Source organism: Equus asinus, chromosome 13, assembly GCF_041296235.1.
Source record: "Equus asinus isolate D_3611 breed Donkey chromosome 13, EquAss-T2T_v2, whole genome shotgun sequence".
Lineage (NCBI taxonomy): Eukaryota > Metazoa > Chordata > Mammalia > Perissodactyla > Equidae > Equus > Equus asinus.
In genome coordinates this window covers 28,938,423-28,958,929 of record NC_091802.1, presented here as the reverse complement: position 1 = coordinate 28,958,929, position 20,507 = coordinate 28,938,423, and the positions used below count along the sequence as shown (strand labels likewise).

The 20,507-nt window shown below is 35.0% G+C and overlaps 1 protein-coding gene across 29 annotated transcripts in view; it reads right to left on the bottom strand.

Annotated features, from left to right (window-relative positions):
* Positions 1 to 20,507, bottom strand: part of TRIM37 (tripartite motif containing 37) — a 144,135-nt gene that overhangs the window by 78,635 nt on the left and 44,993 nt on the right. For all 29 annotated transcript variants that reach the window (XR_011493744.1, XR_011493747.1, XR_011493746.1 and 26 more), the window contains 4 exons: positions 9,006 to 9,185; positions 6,065 to 6,179; positions 4,731 to 4,949; positions 3,537 to 3,673 (listed from right to left, as the gene is read on the bottom strand). Coding sequence is in view for 19 of the 29 variants with exons in the window: in XM_044745155.2 (XP_044601090.1) it covers positions 3,537 to 3,673; positions 4,731 to 4,949; positions 6,065 to 6,179; positions 9,006 to 9,185 (651 nt within the window). In the remaining 10 variants the exon portion in view is untranslated. The remainder of the gene's footprint in view (positions 1 to 3,536; positions 3,674 to 4,730; positions 4,950 to 6,064; positions 6,180 to 9,005; positions 9,186 to 20,507) is intronic.

Here is a 20,507-nt window from a genome sequence, read left to right as displayed (position 1 = left end):
TCAGCACTAAAAGGAATCAAATAACGATACACACAATAAACTGGATGAATCTCCAGAGAACTACGGCGAGTGAAAAAAGCCAATCTCTAAAGGTTACTCACTGTAGGATTCCTTTTATACAACATTCTTCAATGACAAAATTATAAAAATGGGGAACACATGAGCAGTTGCCACGGGTTTGAGGTAGGGGAACAGAGGATGTAGTATAAAAGGGCAACACAAGGGATCCTTGTGGTGATGGATATATTGTATATCTTGACTCTATGGATGCCAACATCCTAGTTGTGATCTTGTACTACAGTTTTATAAGATGTTACTTATCGTTGGGGAAAACTGGGTAAAGAGTATATGGGATCTTTGTATTATTTCCTACAACTGCATATGAAATTATAATTATCTCAAAATAAGAACAAAAAAATAAACAGGGGGAAGAAAATATATAGTACTATTGTAGAAACACCAAGGAAGGAGGAGGTAGAGGAAAAGAAGAAAGAAGGGAAGAGAGGTCTATTTGCTAAATGTGTTCTAATTAATTAAAAGCTGTATATGATAATCATTATCAAAACAACCTATATGCCTATTTCCTGATCTATAAAAGCAAGAAATTAACCTTAATTTCTAAGATCTAACATTTTATGATTCCCTAAGTGCTTAGAAAAGCTCAAGATTAACTGTGCTATTTCTATGAATTATGCAAAATAGTTTGACTAGAGATATTGTAGATGTATACATATATAGAGGACATAATCAAACACCTTCTATTAGAATAAAGATTACAAAGTCAATCTAATGAAAGGTTGTGAGTCAAGTTTTATGTAAAATCCAACTGTCCTCAGAACAACCTTGAAAAAAGTCAAGAGACATAACAGTCAAAGAAATTAATTCAGATATAACTGCATATTTAAGCTGCTAGCAAGGTGGATTCCACATTATAGAATCACCATCTAAAAGAATTTCCCATGTTGATTCAGATTAACCAGTTCTATTTTATATATCTAAAAATACCACTGTAATGATTTCTGATTCGGGACTTAAAGGGGGAAGCGAAAGTGAAAATGATCTATTTTGAGGGGCTAACTTGTGGGAATAGAGGCAAGGTCAGCTACAGGAGTAAAACTCTCATCTTTGGGGCCAGCCTTGTGGCCAAGTAGTTAAGTTCATGCGCTCTGCTTCAGCGGCCCAGGGTTTTGCAGGTTCGGATCCTGGGCGCCGACATGACACTGCTCATCAAGCCATGCTGAGGCAGCATCCCACATGTCACAACTAGAAGGACTCACAACTAAATATAAAAACTATGTATAGGGAGGCTTTGGGGAGAAAAAGGAAAAATAAAATCTTTAAAAAAAAAACTCTTACTCTAGTGAAATGGTTGATACTAGGGCTGGGATAGAGAAAGTACAAGATGAAACTGGAAGATTTTGTAGTGCCAGCAAATAAAAAAATCACTTAAAAAGTGATGAAGACATCTCAAAAGGACAATGTTAGCTTCAACAGACTCCCATTGGCCAAATCTGGGATAATCTGAGCAAAAAATTATGACAGTAAATGGATTAAACCATTTAATAATATAAGAATCCATGAGTCCATACTAAAAAATTAGCTAACGAGGCACAGGGAAAAGCTCTTCCTTAAAGTAGAATTCCAATTAATAAGGAATAATGGAATTAGAAAATCATCATTTAGCAATCAACAGAGTAATCTTTTCAAACAAGAATCATCAACGGATGTTAAAACTAGCGGACAAAAGTATAATGAGAAATGATATTTACAGTCTCAAAATATGTCACCACAAAATACTTATTAATTACAAAGGGAAAAAGTACTAATTTTAGAGTGGAGAAACCTGGCAGACATCACCTTAACCAAGTGATCTAAATTAATCAACTGTAATGGGACAGATTGAAGACATGTGGCCTCCCCATCCCCCTCATATCACTTCTATAGTATTCCTGTGGTCAAATTAATAAACAGAAACCTCATTCAATGCGAGATAGGAGGCCAAAGGACGGAGCTCTCACACCCTACGGTGACAGCAGAGCCCAGGAAAAAGACTTCTTGAGTGGCAAGCAGCTCAGCCAATGAGAGACTGTCACAACTCAGCCAACGAAAAGCCACTACACCTCAAATTCTTTGTTTCCATAACCCTCCCAAGGTCCTCTTCCCCTCTATAAAAGAGTTTCTCTTCCCTTGTTGCTGAGGCCCTCACACATGGCTTGCCCATGGTTGTAGACACAGAATTCCAATTCTTTTTTTTTGAGGAAGATTAGCCCTGAGCTAACTACTGCCAATCCTCATCTTTTTGCTGAGGAAGACTGGCCCTGAGCTAACATCCACGCCCATCTTCCTCTATTCTATACATGGGATGCCTACCACAGCATGGCTTTTGCCAAGTGGTGCCATGTCCACACCCAAGATCTGAACCGTCGAGCCCCAGGCTGCCGAGAAGTGGAACGTGCGAACTTAACTGCTGCGCCACCGGGCTGGCCCCAGAATTCGAATTCTTTGCGCATTCCAAATAAACCCATTTTTGCTGGAGAAATAACTGGCTATTTTTTTAAGGTCAATAATGCCAAAAATGCATAACCTCAATCTAATCGTGAGGAAACAGACTACTCCAAATTGAGGGACTTTCTACAAAATAACTGGTCTGTATTTCTTACAAGCGTCATGAAAAACAAATTAAAAAATTTTAAAAAGCTTAAGTGAGGGCCAGCCCTGTGGTATAGTGGTTTAATTCTGAAAGCTCCACTTTGGGAGTCCAGGTGCCTGGGTTCGGATCCTGGGCGTGGACCTACACCACTGGTCAGCTATGCTGTGGCAGCAACCCACACATAAAATAGAGGTGGACTGGCACAAATGTTAGCTCAGAGCTGCTCTTCCTCAAGCAAAAAAAAAAAAAAAAGAGGAAGACTGGCAACAGATGTTGGCTCAGGGCCAATCTTCCTCAGCAAAAGAAAAAAAAGACCCAGATTGAAGCAGACAAAAGAGACTCAATTGAAAGCAACATGTGATCCTGGATTGGAGCCTAGACCAGACAAAGGGCATTACTGGTAAAATTTTTAAAAGGTCATAGATTATAGTATTACATAAATATTAATTTCTTCATTTTGATAACTGTAATATTTGTTTTTAGGAGGTACACAAGGAGAAGTATATTCATCTCAAGGTCTCACAAAAAAATTATAGAGAGAGAGAAAAGAGAGAAATATCTATGAAAGCAAAATATTAACATTTGGGGAATTAATCTGAGCAAAAGGAATACGGGAATTCTTAGTTCATGTTTTTAGAACTTTTCTTAAATATGAAATAACTGCAAATTTAAAAGTTAAAACAAAAACTAAAACTCAGTTTGGAACCTAGAGATGGGGGGGGGGGAACTAATCAGTCTTTCCTTCAAGTTCCTTTATTTATATAAGATACTCTCTATCAAAAGAAAAAATGCTGAAGATCTCCCCTTTTAGGCCCAAGTTAGGTAATATGCTTCTAATAATTACCACTTAGATGATTTATGGTGGTAGTTAATATGAGGCACTCACATAGTTTCCTCATCAATGTCATTTTCTTCCGTGTTACTTGTGGCTGTGGAACTGGCAGAAGAACTGCTCCCATCAAGGTGATTTATTTCATCTTCACCAACAAGATCCAGATCCAGATCTCCATCTGAAAGTTCATGCTAGATCAAGGCAAAGAAACAAGATTTCTATCTCAAATGCTCTACTCAGTTGATCATCCCATCTAGCCCACATATCAAGCACCAAAGAATAATGTTATCATCAGAATTCTCTGCTCCTGTGCCTAAGCTGCTGTGCTCTGTAGAGAAACTCACACAACCACATTACCTGGTACCAGTAACACATTATTGCTGCCAATTTCAGCTAGGCTCTCAATGCATCTGGAAATGCTTCATATATTTCATGTCAGCTTCCAGTAAGGCTTCTCACAGAGTAACAGTTCAAACCATCACTCCTCAAGTCCTACTTAACCTCTGCTACCCTCAAGGTCATTACAAAACCCTGTCACCTATCTGCACGGGAAAACGCACTGGGTATTAAGCATAAATCTCTCCAACTTTCAGCTGCCATACCTGCAAACTCCACCCTTCCTTTAACTCATCCTATCAAAGGTTAACTGCTTCACCCGAGCGCTCCATTCCAACACTTATTACCTCCTTAAATAATTTGTTTTGTCAATACTTTAACCTCATCTTCAATCTCTCTTCCACTGGCTCCTCATTTTAACACATACTTGACATCTCCCATCTTAAAAATAACTACAACAAAAAAATTCTTGTCTCTGCATCCTTGTCTTACTTTAAGCAATAACAACCACTTCTTGAATTCTGAATTCTAATTCTGGTTATTGTCGAGCTGGGACAAAACCTGGCTATCTCCCAAATCCTAGATCATTCTACCTATGTATGCAATAAGGTACTCAACCTGTTTCAGTGAATGTAAATAGGACACATTTTTAAAATCCACAATTTACATAGTTTCTAGAATGTGCATCAGTTTGTTTCCCACAATAAATTAATTTTTAGAAACTCGAAACACTTTGATTCAACAACTTCTGATTTATAAACATTAACATTTACAGAAGGGGACATATACTGACAGTGAAAACAAATAAACAAAATTTTCAGCACACTCATTCCCCAACATCTTATACTGGAAACCAAGATCTTATCATTTCTCTTTTCAAACACAAAATAAGTCTAACACTCTAATTATTACATGATAATCTTCATTCTGAATCTTCTCCTCATCTTCTTCATCCTCTTTGGCCCCTCTTACAGAAGCTGTAGTAGGACCATCCTGTAGAAGCATGTCAGTGCATGACCCAGACTTTTTAGCTCGTGTCTCGGGAGTGTCATCATTTTGGGGGCTAAGATGATTATCTGGTGGTGACAAATCTCTTAATTTCTGAGTTCGAGACAACTCAATAGTGAGTCTCTTTTAAAACAAAAATAGCACAAATAAACATGAATCATAAGCAGTGTTTTACTGGTACAGTAAAAAACATTTCAAGTAAAAAAAATATATCTAGATGCTCCTAAAACCATTTCTTGAACCATCTCTCTCATCCCCACTCCTGCTTTCTGCTTATGGAAAAATCTATGACAAAGAAAAACTGCCCAATTTACTCTCATCCTTCTTCTCATATCCTGCCCAAGATACACATGCAGTCAGCAATCTGTATAGTAAATACTGGCAGTTTTAAATAGTACATTTGACACGAAAATCTCTGAAAGTATGTATTTATTATATTTTCCTCCATCATCTATCAACTACTCTCAGCACTTCAAACCTCCCTCCCTATCCCAATGTCCACGGGAAGGAACATTCCTTACATCATTTAGTTTACCATCACAAAATAAAAATTCATTAACTGATCCTCCCTAGTACTCAGTCCAAAAATAGTGAGAATTCAAGATGTGGCCACTTAAATTGTTCTATAGTACAGAATCCTCTAACTTCTAGACAGTAAGGGCAAGAGAAAACTCAAGTCACTGAGAGAAACACGAAGACTTTACCTCAAACTAGAGCAGTACCATCCAATACAATTTTATGTGATGGAAATATTCTATATCCACAATGCCCAATAAAAGCAGTTGAAATGTGGCTAGTGCAACTAAGGAACTGAAATTTAAATTTACATAGCCATATGTGCCTAGTGGCTACTGAATTAGTGCAGAATTAAAAGTCTCAAAGGTAGTAAGGATGGAGAATAAAATAACTGGATTTTTCTACAAAATTACAGTGGGCCAGCCCTGGTGGCCTAGTGGTTAAGGTCAGCACATTCCACTTTGGTGGTCAGAGTTCGGTTCCTGGGCACAGACCTACACCACTCTGTTAGCAGCCATGCTGTGCTATCACCCACATACTGAAAAATAGAGGAAGATTAGCACAGATGTTAGCTCAGGGCGAATCTTCCTCAGCAAAAATTTAAATAAATTAAATTTAATTTAAAAAAAAACAGCAATAAATACCCAAAATCTAATTACAAATACTATGAGCCAATAAAACAATATGAAACACTAAACCCAAAATATATCTTTTTTGCTTACCTCTTTAAGGTTATTTATTTGTTGGATATAGCTAGTCTGTGCAGCTTCCAATTGGGTAATATACCAATGCTGGTCCCGGCATTTTTGAAAGAAAGTTGGTGAACGAACCTGAAACCTTAAAAGAATAGCTGCACGTGAAACATAATCCAAATAGTAAAACATCAACTAAGTCTTGCATCTATTAGTTCTACAATTTTAAGTTTACTTGATTATGTTATAAGGCCAAATTCAAAATGAACTCAGAGCTCTTGGTATCTGCCATTTAAATACGTAGTCCACAAATTACGGCATAAGGTTCTGAAGAGTCATCTATAAGTCAGTTGTCTAAACTCAAACTACTTTTCTAAGGAAATAACATTATACATCATGGTTAAGCTCCCAAACTGACCTACTGAAGGACATTTATTATAAGAATCTAGCTCAAATACAATGCTGATCACGAGTTGGGAAGAAGAGGACCATACCATGCAGGAAGGAGGAAGCTAACACTTTTTCTCCCCTTTCTTGCCTGGGTAGGACCCTAGCAAAAGAGGCAAAGTTTGTTTTAGGCACTGCTCTTTTTCTTTCCCTCTTTCATGTCACATTCCCATATTTCCTGCTCCTCAGTGAAAAAAAATCACTTAAAGGGTCAACTACCTAGAACTGCTTTACTGTCCCTGCAAAGAGTTGCATGCTGTAAATAACCCATATTCCCAAGGCCTCCAAATGGCAGCCTGAAACCAAAACTCATATCACAATCTGGCATATTTCACCTAGGATTAGGAAAACAGTATCTATATTAAAGCATATTAATGGATAAATGATAGGATCTTAATCCATTCAGTTATCTGTACTTTTAAGAAACCAATACTTACAAAAACAAAAAGACCTGTACCTTTTTAGGATAGCTGAACATGACTCCACTTACAGTGAAAAAGAATCAAAGTAATGTGTAAAGATGTTTCTGAAGAAAGAGTCACAAGAGGCAAGACTTATTTGGAAGCCTGCAAATCCTTCTTCCAGTCTTGCCACCATTATGTTAACTACCATTCCATTTTTTCTAGGATTCTACAGCTAGTGTATGAATCTACTGATCATCTAATAATTGTCTGCAGCAGATTAACTATTTTTAATTAAGGATACTCATGCATCAGAGGGCAGAGATGATTCACTCAACCACCATTCCAATTGGATACTGCCTAGACAGTATACATTAGTAAGAGATTAGTAAGACTTTCTACAGAGTATTATCATCTTTGAATTACTAATGAAACTGTGGTGAACCTTGCACATTATTTTTAGTATTTGTGCCATTAAAACAAAAGCAAGCAGCAGGTAAAATTCCTTAACTTTCTCTTTTAATGAAAGAATAATAAAATATATTTAACTCATATATAGTGACAGAGAAGTCTTAAGTAACTTTCTAATAAGTGCATATAAAATTCCATCAGAATCTTGAAGTTTTAATTCTGAGCACTCTTTCATTAAATATTAAAAGTAATAGGATAATTAAAAGCCCCACCTCCATAAACTCCACAGCAATTTATTTCTACTGCCATTATAGCACTATCATGTAGAATAATACATTCTGTTTTTATCTGCCCATTTCACCTTGAGTTTCCTGAGGACAAAAACCATGTCTCATTCTTTCTTAGCCCAGTGCTAGGCACAAACTGAGTAAATCTTGCTGAATCAATAATAATTAAACATCATAAGAGGAATCTGTTCCTATACTAATATTCAAGTCTCTAAGTATAAGTTTTGTTATAAACAAGGATGGCCTAAATAAAGAACTCGAGGTTAGGCATTAAAAAAAAGGAAACTCCATCACACAGACTGCCACCAGAAAGATTCAATGTTACTATGACTTCAATAAGAAGAGAACTAAGGCTAGAAAAAATGGCTCCTTTGTAAACTGGTAAAATTGATGACTGAGCAATTTTGTAATCTTCTCTATGGTTTAGGTGTGAAATAGCAACAAATTATTTCTTTTAGTGAATTAAAAAAAATACAAAAACCTGAAAGGTTATAAAATGGAACTAAAACAATCCCCAGAAGAAAAGATGTCAAAAACATGAACTTTTTTCTACATTGAAATGCAATAATCTCTTTTTTCACTTGCTTATTCTCCCAGAAAAGTTATGAAGAACAACAATAGTAAAGGTTGATATTTTAGCAACTCCTCCAGCATGCTTAAGAACAAAGAGCTCAGAATAAGTGAAATTTAATAGTGTATCAAATCACTTTCAAGAAAAAAATCTTTTAAACTTGTTTTGACGGAAACTTTCCAAACTGTTAAACACTCCGAAACCTCTCAATTCAAAACACATTTGAACCTACTTTAGGTTCTCATTTTGATTACCAAATTAAAACATCATGTAATGATGCCCCCAAACTTCTGACTTGTAAAGGTTACCCCAAGATTAAATGGGGCTTTAGCGGTTTTATAGCCACTTTATGTTCTGTCCTTTCTTGCAAATAGCACACCAACTAATATCACTTAGTTTTACTCAATTTTCATCTCTATTCTCTTACTTTTAATTTGCTGTTATTTAGAACTGAAAAATCTTTTGTGAAGTTAAGCTTGTAAAACCAGTAAAACCCAAATGTAATATAAAATGTTAAGTGAAAAAAATAAGCACTTGATCCCTCACTATTCCTCGATTTCCAAATGGTGAGGGTGCTAGAAGTTCAATGGAAAAATGAGACACTACTACATTTACTGTAAGTAGTACTTTCCTTTTTATGGAATTACTAACTAGATGTCAAGCACATTTCTGACTAATTTATATTATTCATTGACTACACAGGACTCCTAAAATGAAATGTCTAAAAACACGGTAAGGTTATAGTTAAATGAGTGAATTTCAATATTCACCTTTCTTAAATGAACATTTCTTAAATGTTCTGATGGTATTATTCCCCCATGATAAAAGCTACCTCATCAAATGTTTCCTATTACCTTAAAATCACTGTATCGTTTTGTCGATTCAAGTATCCTTCATTTGCAAGTAAGTCCAAACGAAAAAATCTATTATAACCCCAGCATTCTCCAACTTCAAAGTCAGATGCAAATTCTCGAATGATATTTTTGGTAGGATCATTGCAGGACTGATGAACCATCTCTACACGATATTCATATCTAAAATTGAAAAACAGACTATTAATATAGAGTAGTAAAGCAAGAATAAATGACTCACCAGAACACCAAGGCCATTACATTCGGTGATTACTTGAGAACAAACTTGTTAATACATACAGTTACATTTCTTTCAGAAAGGATACTATCATTTATAAAGACGGCAGAATTATAAATGGGTTACCACAACATGAGCAGCACTAGATCCTTTTTTCCCTTAAATATGACAGGTATAAAACACTACCTTAAAAAATACATAAATTCTGTATAAAACAGTACTTTCAAAGTTACTTTTGTTTCAGCAACACTATATATTTTTCCATATATTCATTACCTATATTTCCTCACATATGAAGATTCTGCCATTTCCTTTGAGGCTTACCACTACACTATTCTAAAATAAATTTTGAAATACTCTATTTTTCCAATTCAAGTTATAACACATTAACTGTGTTCAGAAATTCAAGCCTATAAAAATTTCTAAAAATAAAAAAACATAAAATAAGTATGCATTGGGAAAATCAATATATTCAGATTTCTCTATTATATACAGAAGAAAACTTTCGAGTCTTCAAACTCATTTTTACTAAGAAAGCACTGTTATTACAAGAAGAAAGAAAAGGGAAGAAATGAAGATAATCAGAAGGAACACTCAATGATAGGCATAAAGCTTCTCTTTTTTGATGGAGATAATTTAAAACAAAAACACCATAGCTCGACCCGCTATTTCTGCTGTCAAAGGCAAAAGAAAAAATTATAGCTCTTTACCTACAAATATGAGATATATTTCTTTAAGCACTGTCAAATGATTTTTACATTAGTATCTCTCACAGTATGTTATCTGGACTGATGGTACAAAGAACCAACCAATACAAAAGCTGTGATATTTTGTCTGCCTAGAATTTTAGGCAAGTAATCAGGTCACCTCTGTAGCACAAAGGGTGCTATTAAATGTCCAAAAATAAAACTAAATATCTATGCACAATTAATTTTTGACAAGGGTCCCAAGATCATTCCATAGGGAAAGAAAAATCTCTTCAATAAACGGTACTGAGAAAATTGGACAGCCACATGCAAAAGAATGAAGTTGTATCCCTGTCTAGCTTCATATACAAAAACTAACTCAAAATGGATCAAAATGGACCTAAATGTAAGGAGTAAAACTCTTAGAAGAAAACACAGGAGTGAAACGTCATAAATTCAAACATGGCAATGGATTTGTAGATTTGACTCCAACATATGAGCAACAAAAGAAAAAACAGATAACTTGGACTTCATAAAAATTTTGAGTACCAAAGGACATTACCAAGAAAGTGAAAAAAACCTACAGAATGGGAGAAACTATTGTCGAACCATCTATCTCACAATGGTTTAGTATACAAAATATATAAGGAATTCTTACAACTAGACAACAAAAAGACAACCTAATTTAAAAAGAGGCAATGGACTTAAATAGACATTTCTCTAAAGAAGATATATAAATGGCCAATAAGCACAAGAAAAGTGTTCAACTTCACCAGTTATTAAGGAAATGCAACTCCAAATCACAATGAGACATCACTTCATACACACTAGGATAGCTACAAAATATACTTAAAAATGGAAAATAATTAAGTATTGGTGAGGATGTGGAGAAATATGAACTCTCGCACATTGCAGGTAGGAAGACAGAATGGTGAAGCCAATGTGGAAAACAGTCTGGCAGTTCCCCAAAACATTAAACATAGAATTACCATATAATCCAGTAATTCCAAACTAAGTATATATTCAAAAGTAATGAAAACATATGTCCATATAGAAACTTGTACATGAATATTTACAGCAGAATTATTCATAAAAGCCAAAAGGTGGAAACAATCCAAACGTCCATCAACAGATGAATGGATTAACAAATTGAAGTCTATACCCAAACTGGGATATTATATAAAGGAATGAAGTTCTGACGTATGCTTCAACATGGGTGAACCTTGAAAACACTTACTAAGGGAACATAAGCCAAACAAACACAAAAGGTCCCATATCATATGGCCTTTTATATGAAATATCCAGAACATGCAAATAAATACAGAGAGAGAGAAAGCAGAGTAGCAGGTGCTTAGGAATGAGAGAAGGAAGGATGGGGAGTGTTTACTTAATGGGTATGGGGTGTTCTTGACAGAGGAAAATATTCTAAAATGAGAGAGGTGGTGGTTGTGCAACACTGTAAATGCACTAAGTTCCACTGAATTGTATATTTAAAAATGGTTAATTACATATTATGTGAATTTCACCTCAGAAAAATAAACTTTTTACTTCTATTTTAAAAATTAGTGAGAAAGTCAAAACTCCGAGAGAAATAATTAAGAATACTGAAAATCTGGGCAGAAAAACATTAATGCAGATGGCCAAATACATCCAGGATCAAGACAGGTAAAAGTTTAAAATCAATATAAAACAGTTTTTGAAAAAGCAGTTCCTTTGTACAGAAAACCATGTAATAATCATTCTTTTATCTACATTAGTGCTTTAAAATCACAACAGATACAGATGTTTCTAATAAATATGGCAATTAATCCAAGTTAAATTATTTACATAGTACTCAATCCTAATCTTAGATAAAACTAAAACCTTAAATTTGAATATTTCAATTTAAATTCTTTTCTTCTGGGCCAGCCCTGTGGCCTAGTGGTTAAGTTCAGGGAGCTGTGCTTTGGCAGCCCAGGTTCATGAACTTGGATCCCGGGTGTGGACCTATACCACTCATTTACCCACGCTGTGGTGGTGAACCACATATAAAATAGAGGAAGACTGGCACAGATGTAAGCTCAGGGCCAATCTTCCTCAGGGGGGGAAAAACCCACAACTTTTCTTCTGTCAAACTGAAAGTGAGAATAAATTTAATAACTGTTAACTTAAAAATTTTAGTCTCATTATAATTACTCCCTCAGAAAAACTTCAACTCTTTCCTTAAGCAACTCAAATTCCCATCTCTAAAACAAAAGGCACTCAGGAAACACTGTAAAAGAGTCAATTCCAGGATGTTACTCATGTACAAATTTCTTCTGACAGCCTACACATATGTGCAGGCTGTCATACACCTTTGTATAAATTTTTAAGCATAAAGAAATTAAAATATTTCTGCAGGGTCCCAAGTGAGACTAAAAGCTACTAGATAATGATACAATGATTTAACTTTTTCTTCCATATTTTGGCAATTAAACTACTTCACTGTTAAACTCTGAATTCCATAATTGAATGACATTTCAATATTTAATGAAAAAGCATTCAGAACTCTTCTCTAGGCTTAGTGAAGTGTTAAGAGAATTAATAGATAAGATGTTTGTTTTTATGAGAATAGAACAGCTTCATTAAGGTATTTAGATATCTGACAAACATAGAAATTCTTTTTTTTTTTTTTACAAATAGACAAACTCTAATCTTTTTGAACCTTAGTATCCTGAATGATAATATTTTATTATCACTGATGCTATTACTATTTCTAAGACAATGTGAACTTTAAGCACCAAGATGAAACCAGTATCAAAGGCAAAAGAAATTATCACAAAATCTACATATCAGTAAAAGAGGAAGGAGAATTTTCACAAGGCAAGAAACAGGTAGATCAGCAAACAGATTAACCAAGAGAAAAGGAGAGGACCAAGATTAATGGTAGCAACAGGAACATGAACAAAATCCTATAATCACTGAACTTCTCATAATTCTGCCCAAGCTTAACCACCTTCCAATCACAAGGTCTGGCCTCAGGAAATCAAACAGAGGTTGGTGGTTAAGAACAAAGAACAGAGACTGAAAAATTTGTGTTAAACAGATTGCTGTTTAAACAATGCTGAACTTGAGTGAAAAACTTACCTAAACCATTGTATTTCTGTCTGTGAAATGAGAGTGATAATAGAACCTACAAGTCACAGGGTGTTGGTAAAGCAAAGGGCGTTATGGAAAGCATAGTGCCTGGTACAAAGTATAAACTCAGTAGATGTTAGCTGTTATAACACTGTTTCAGATCACACAGGAGATCTGGAGCAGAGCTACAACTAAATCATACTTAGAATTCAAAGGCCAGAAACTTTTCCACATTACTAGCTTTATTCATGGTATGACTCACCAGTGATGGCAAGAATATTATGCATTAAGGTTAGTTTATGCCAGAGGTTGTTAAAATTTAGACTGTGTGTCCCTGGGGCTCAGTTCCTATGATCCTTTCAGAGATCCAAAAAGCCAAAACAATTTTCCTAATAAGACTAAACATTATTTGCCTTTTTCACTGTGTTGACATTTGCACTAATGGTGTAAAAGCAATGGTAGTTTAAATACACCAGTAGTCATTAAATTATTCATTGCCTAATGCTTTCAGATGTGGGGGGAAAAAGGCAGTGTGTCTCAAGAATGTGTTTGATGAAGTACTAAAAGTGATAAATGTTATTACACCTCAACTCTTGGTGTCACAAAACGGGAAATACGCATTAAGTACTCGTGCTGCATAGTGACATGCAATGGCTGTCTTGGGGAAATCACCTCGACTGAATTGCAAGCTCATTACTAACTTTTTTGGTGAAACATCAAGTTGAAAGAACAACTGACAAACAAGAGTTATTCAATTGTGGATATCTGGCAGACAGTTTCTGGACCAAAAGAACTAAGGAAAAGATATGTCACACTGTTGTCGATGATAAAACATAAGCGTTCACATAAAAAATCATAATTCTGAAAAATTTCTATGTAATACCTGAGCTTAAAAGCTTTCCAACACTTTTAAGACTTTCCTCATAAAAATGGTGATATCAATGAATGTGATTATTTGACATTTCATAATGAAATGTGTGAACTGCATGTTTATTAGTAAACCATTATTTTCCAAATGATCAGTGCACATTACAAAATCATGCATGAGTAAAAGATCCATTCAAAGTACACAACAGAAAAATAGTTTTTGTTGCTTGGTTTTTGAGTAGACAGCTTTAATGAAGTATAATGGAAATAAAGCTGGACCTATTTGAAGTGTATAATTTGTTAAGTTTTGACCTATGTATACACCCATGAAACCATCACCATTACCAAAATCAAGATACTCAACGTATCCATCATCTCCCTATTTCCTCTACCTTTTGTAAATCTCTCCTTCCTACTTTCTCCCTCCACCCAAACCCAGCCCTGCTTGTCCCCCCACCTCCCAGCAACCACACATCTGCATTCTGTCACTATAGATTAGTTTGCATTTTTCTACAGTTTTATATAAGTGGAATCATATATGCATCTTCTTTTTGTCTGGTTTCTCTCACTAAGTTAGTTTAGAAGTCATTAATGTTGTTGTATATATCAACAGTTCATTACTTTTTATTGCTGAGTGGTATTCCACTGTATGGTCATACCAAAATTTGTTTATCCATTCATCTGTTGATAGAAATTAGGGCTGATTCTACTTGGCTATTACAAATACAGCCATACTTGCTTTTACTGTGCTTCACAGGCACTGCATTTTGTAGAAGAACCTCCATCAGCAAAAAGATTATGACTCACTGAAGACTCATATGATGGTTAGCATTTTTTAGTAATAAACTATTTTTTAATTAAGGTATATACATTGTTTCAGACATAATGCTACTGCACACTTAGACCACAGTATAGTATAAATCCACTGGGAAACCAAAAACTTCGTGCAACTCACTTTACTGCAATATTCACTTTACTGCAGTGGTCTGGAACAGAACAGAACCTGCAGCATATCCGAGGTACTCCTGTAAAGCTGCTATAAACATTTGTATAAAAGTCTTTGTAAGGACATTTAGTTCCTTTCCTCTTGGGTAAATACCTAGGAGTGGTTTACCTGAGTTATACAGTAAGCCTATGTTTAACTTTTTTTTTTTTTTAAAGATTTTATTTTTTTCCTTTTTTCTCCCTGTACATAGTTGTATATTCTTCATTGTGGGTCCTTCTAGTTGTGGCATGTGGGACGCTGCCTCAGCGTGGTCTGATGAGCAGTGCCATGTCCGCGCCCAGGACTCGAACCAACGAAACACTGGGCAGCCTGCAGCGGAGTGCCTGAACTTAACCACTTGGCCACGGGGCCAGCCCCCTATGTTTAACTTTTTAACAAGCTATCAAATGGCTTACGAAAGTGTTTGTATTATTTTACAATCCCACTAGGAACATATGAGACTTCAAATTTCTCCAATTCTTGCCAACACTTGGTATATTTTTAATCTTAGCCACTCAGGATATAGCGGTATCGTATCGTTGATAAATTTCTATTTCCCTAATGACTAATGTTATTAAACATCTTACATAGGTTATTTTGCCATCTATCTTCCTTAGTGAGGTGTCTGATCAACATTTTGCCAAAGTAGGGAAGGAGATTGTTTACTTGTTATTGTTGAGTTTTGAGAGTACTTTATATATTCTGGATACAAGTCAATGTAATTTGAAGAAGACAACTTCATAATTTTCATTAAGTCTAATTTATAAATGTGTTATTTTATGGATTGTGCTTCTGCAGTGTAACTAAAATATCACTGCCCAACCCAAAGTCACAGATTGTCTCCTGTAAGTTTTATGGTTTTAGGATTTAAATGTAGGTCTATGATGAATTTTCAGTTAATATATGTATAAAGTGTGAAGCATGGATCTAAGTTTATTTTTTCACAAATGTTCAAGCACAATTTGTTGAAAATGTTCAATTTTTTCACAAATGTTCAAGCACAATTTGTTGAAAAGATTATACTCTCTCCACAGCAGTGTTTGCATCTTTGTCAAAAAGTAGTTGTCCTTATGAATGTGGGTTTATTTCTGGACTCTCTAGTATTTTCCATGATCAATTTGTCTATCCTTATGCTAACTCTGTAGCTTTATTATAATTCTTATAATCACATAGTGATTAAAATCAAGTTTTGCTGGTCTTTTGATTTCTATGATTTTCTCTATTGCTTTTCTGGTTTTTATTTCATTGCATTCTGCTTTGATCACTATTATGTCCTTTCTTCTGCTTATTTTCCATTTAACTTGTTCTTTTTTTTCCAGTTTATTAAAGTAGACATTGAGATCATTGAGACCTTTCTACTTTTCATTTATATAAATATGTAGTACTATAAATTTCCCCATACCTACTGCTTTAACAGCATACTACAAATTCTAATATGTTGTGTTTTCATTTTCATTCAGTTCAAAACACTTTCTAAAAACCCTTTATGATTTCCTCTTTGATCCAGGGGTTATTCAGAAGTTTGTTACTTAACTTTCACATACTTCAGATTTTCAAAATATCTGTTATTAATATCTAAATTAATTCCATTATGGTAAGAGATATACTTTGAATGAGTTGAATCCTTTTGAACTTATTAGGGCATGTTTTGTGTCCCAGAATATGTTCTATCTTGGTAAATATTCTGTGTGCTCTTCAGAATAACTTGTATTCTGCTATTGTTGGATTGTTCTATAAATGTCAATCAGGTTAGCTTGGTTGATAGTGTTGTTGATTTTCTGATTATTATATCAATTGAGAGAAGAGTTTTTGTCTATTTCTCCTTCTATCAGTTTTTGCTTCATGTATTTTGAAGACCTGTTATCAGAGGCATAAACATAAATGTTTAGAATCATTCTATGTCCTTTTCATTAATTGATCCTTTTATCACTATGAAATAAACTTCATCTCTGGTAATAGTCTCTGCTTTGAAATGCAGTTAAGTTATTAGACACAATTTGATCCTTTCAGGTCTTGCTTTTATTTGTTAGCTGGGTCTGGAGCAGTGTTCATTAAAATAGCAATTCCAACTTGCTTGTGACTAGAACTAGTATATCTTTATATTTACAGGGTGTTCCTAGTGAGCAGCATACACTTGAACTTGGTTTTTTAGCCAATCTGACAATTTCTGCCTTTTAACTGGGATGTTTAGACCATTCACATTAACACATCTTGGTATCTATCCCATCTGTTCTGTTACCTATTACCTTTTCCTGCCTCCGTTAAGATTAAGTATTTGTTTATAATTCCATTTTATCTCCTTTCTTGCACTACTAGCTATATATCTTTGTCATTTTAGCACTGTCTTTAGTTGATAGTTGTGATAGGGTGAACAATGTCAGCCCCCCACCTCCCACATATCCACATTCTAATCCCTGAAAACCACAAATGTTACCTTTTATGGCACAAAAGGGGAGTATACAACTCTGATTAAGGATCTTGAGATGAGGGGACTATCCTAGATTATCCATGTGGACCCTAAGTAATCATCAGTGTTGTTATAAGAGGAAAGCAGAGGAAGATTTGGCAGAGACATAAAAAGACAAGATAATGTGTTTGAAGGCAGAGATAAGAGTGACGTGGACACAAGCCAAGGAATGCCAGCAGCAACGAGAAGCTGAAAGAGGGAAGGAATGTATTCTCACCTAGTGCTTGAGAGCCAGTAGAATAACCCTGCTGAACTCCTGATTTGGGCCTAACAATAGTTTTTCAATTTCTGGCCTCCAGAACTATGAAAGGAAAAAATTTCCACTGTTTTAAACCACCAGGTTTGTGGTTAATTTGTTACAGCAGGCAAAAGAAACTAATATAATAGTGTATATCTTTAACTTATTGCAGTCCAACTTTCTTATTACAGCACTTCATCCAGTGTCCAAATTTTACTCGACTTCCATGCTCTCCTCTTTTGGTCTTGATGCTTTTGTTGTCATGTATTTTACTTCTACATATGTCATAAACTCCAAAGCACGTTATTAATTTCATTTAAAAAGTCAATTTTCATTTAAACTTATTCTAATAATAGGCAAAACTGTTTTATTTATCCATGCAGCTTCCATTTCTGGTGCTCTTCATTCTTTTGTTTAGATTCAGATGTCCAACTGGTATTATTTTCCTTCCATCTGAAAGAAATGTTTTAAAATTTCTTATACTTCAAGAGGTCTGAAAATACGTCTGAAAATGTCTTTATTTCACCTTTATTTTTTAAAAGACATTTTTGCTGAGTACAGAATTCTAGGTTGATATTTTTTTCTTTCAGTCCTTTTAAGATGTTGCTCTATTATCATTTCACATATATTGTTTCCAGTGAGAAATCTGATTTCATCTTTATCCTTGTGCCTCTACATGGACTGACAATTTAAGATTTTCTTTTTTTTTTCCCCTCAAAGATTTTATTTTTTTCCTTTTTCTCCCCCAAAACCCCCTGGCACATAGTTGTGAATTTTTAGTTGTGGGTCCCTCTAGTTGTGGCATGTGGGACACCACCTCAGCATGGCCTGACAAGCGGTGCCATGTCCACACCTAGAATTCGAACTGGCGAAACCCTGGGCCGCCAAAACAGAGTACGTGAACTTAACCGCTCAGCCACAGGGCTGGCCCCTAAGATTTTCTTTTTATCACTAGTTTTGCGCAATTATGATGTGCTTTGGTGTTTTCTTCATGTTTCATGTGCTTGTACCTCAATGAACTTCCTGGATCTGTGGGTTTAAAATTTTCATCAAGTTTGAAAAGATCTCACCATTATTTCTTTGTTTTTTCTTCCCATCCTCTCCTTTGAGGATTCCAGTTATCTCTATATTAAGCTGCCTCAAGTTGTTTTACTGTTTTAGAATTTAGTTTTTTTATGTTTCATTTTTAATAGTTACTACTGTTACGTCTTCAAGTTCATTAATCCTTTCTTTTACAATATCTAGTCTGTCATTCATGCCATCCAGTGTATTTTTCATCTCAAATACAGTTCATTTTCAAGTTCAGTTTGAATCTTTTATATCTTCCATATCTCTACTTAATTTTTGAACAAATATGAAGGTTATTAACAGTTTTAAATGTCCTTCTCTCCTAATTCTCACATACAAATCCAGCTGTCTTTTTTAAGCCATACAGAAATTTCCAAAATTGCAAAACAATACAAGTTTTCCCATCAAATATTATTTTGCCTTAGAAAAGTTGATTATTCATTAAAATGTGTGTTAATATACATAGGTTTATTAAGTGAATTAATAAAATTTTTCTGATTTCTAATTCAGAAAATATTGATATAACCCACATAAAGAAAAACAGATCTTGCTCGATTTTGATTGATTGAATATTCTATTTGTTATGTTTTCCTGCCTCTTTGCATGTCAATTAATTTTTGCTCAAACACCAGCCATTGTAAATTTTACTTTGCAGGGTGCTGGATATTTTTGAGATCTTATAAATTTTCTTGAGCTTTGCTCGGGAATGCAGTTATTAGACACAATTTGATCCTTTCAGGTCTTGCTTTTATTTGTTAGCTGGGTCTGGAGCAGTGTTCCATCTAGGACTAACCGTTCCCACTACCAAGCAAAAATTTCCTCAGTGCTCTACCCAGTGCCCCATGAATTATAAATTTCTCCACTGTAGTGGTAACAGACACAGTTCCTAGCCCTGTATGAGCAACAGGCACCACTCCCTCTAATCCTTTCAGATGGTTATTTTCCCAACTTCAGGAAGTTTCCTCACACACACGGCCTGATCAGTACTCTGCTGAATACTTGAAGGGAACACTCTACAGATGTCTGGAGTTCTCTGTCTGTGCAGCTCTCTCCTCCCTGGTATTCTGTCCAAAACACTCTAGTTGTGTTGTCTTCCGGGACACTCAGCGTTGTCTCCTCAACTCAAGGAGTCTGTCAGACTCTATCTCAGTTCCCCCGCCCTGTGTTATAGCTTGAAAATGCTCAAGGCTGTAAGATGGGGCAATTATAGAGTTCACTTCTCTGCTTCTTCTCTCTCTGGAGTTGCTGTCATTTGTTGCCTCATGTCCAATGTCTAGAAAATGTTGTTTCCATTTTTTTTGTTGTTGTTGTTGCAGAAGGGGTTACCCCCATTACACCATTATAGCTGGAAGAGATATCTTATTTCAAAGTAACAGATTTTAATGTAATAGAGTAAGATAAAATTCAGTGATACGGTTCCAGATTCCACATTATATAAATGTAAATTACCTTTAACAAACAACCACTTGTTCAGTTTTAGTGTAATATCAAAGAAGATTCAGAGCTATCTAAAACTGCTTCTTAAAGTGTTCCTCCTTAACAAAAAGTAGATTAGTGGTTGCCAGGGGCTAGGGGAAAGGGGAATAGGAAATGACTGCTAATAGGTATGGAGTTTCTTTTCAGAGTAATAAAAATGTTCTGAAATTAGATACTGGTGATGGTGGTAGAAACTCAGGGAATATATATTTTAGTATACTAAAATCTACTGAGTTGTACTCTTATTTATAAGGTGAATTTTATGGTATGTGAATTCTATCTCATTAAAAAGACTTTTCCCAACTACATATGATATTCAAAATCTGTGAGGCCAGATTTTATACATATAATTCAACCAAAACAACTTACTGCAACAAACTGAAT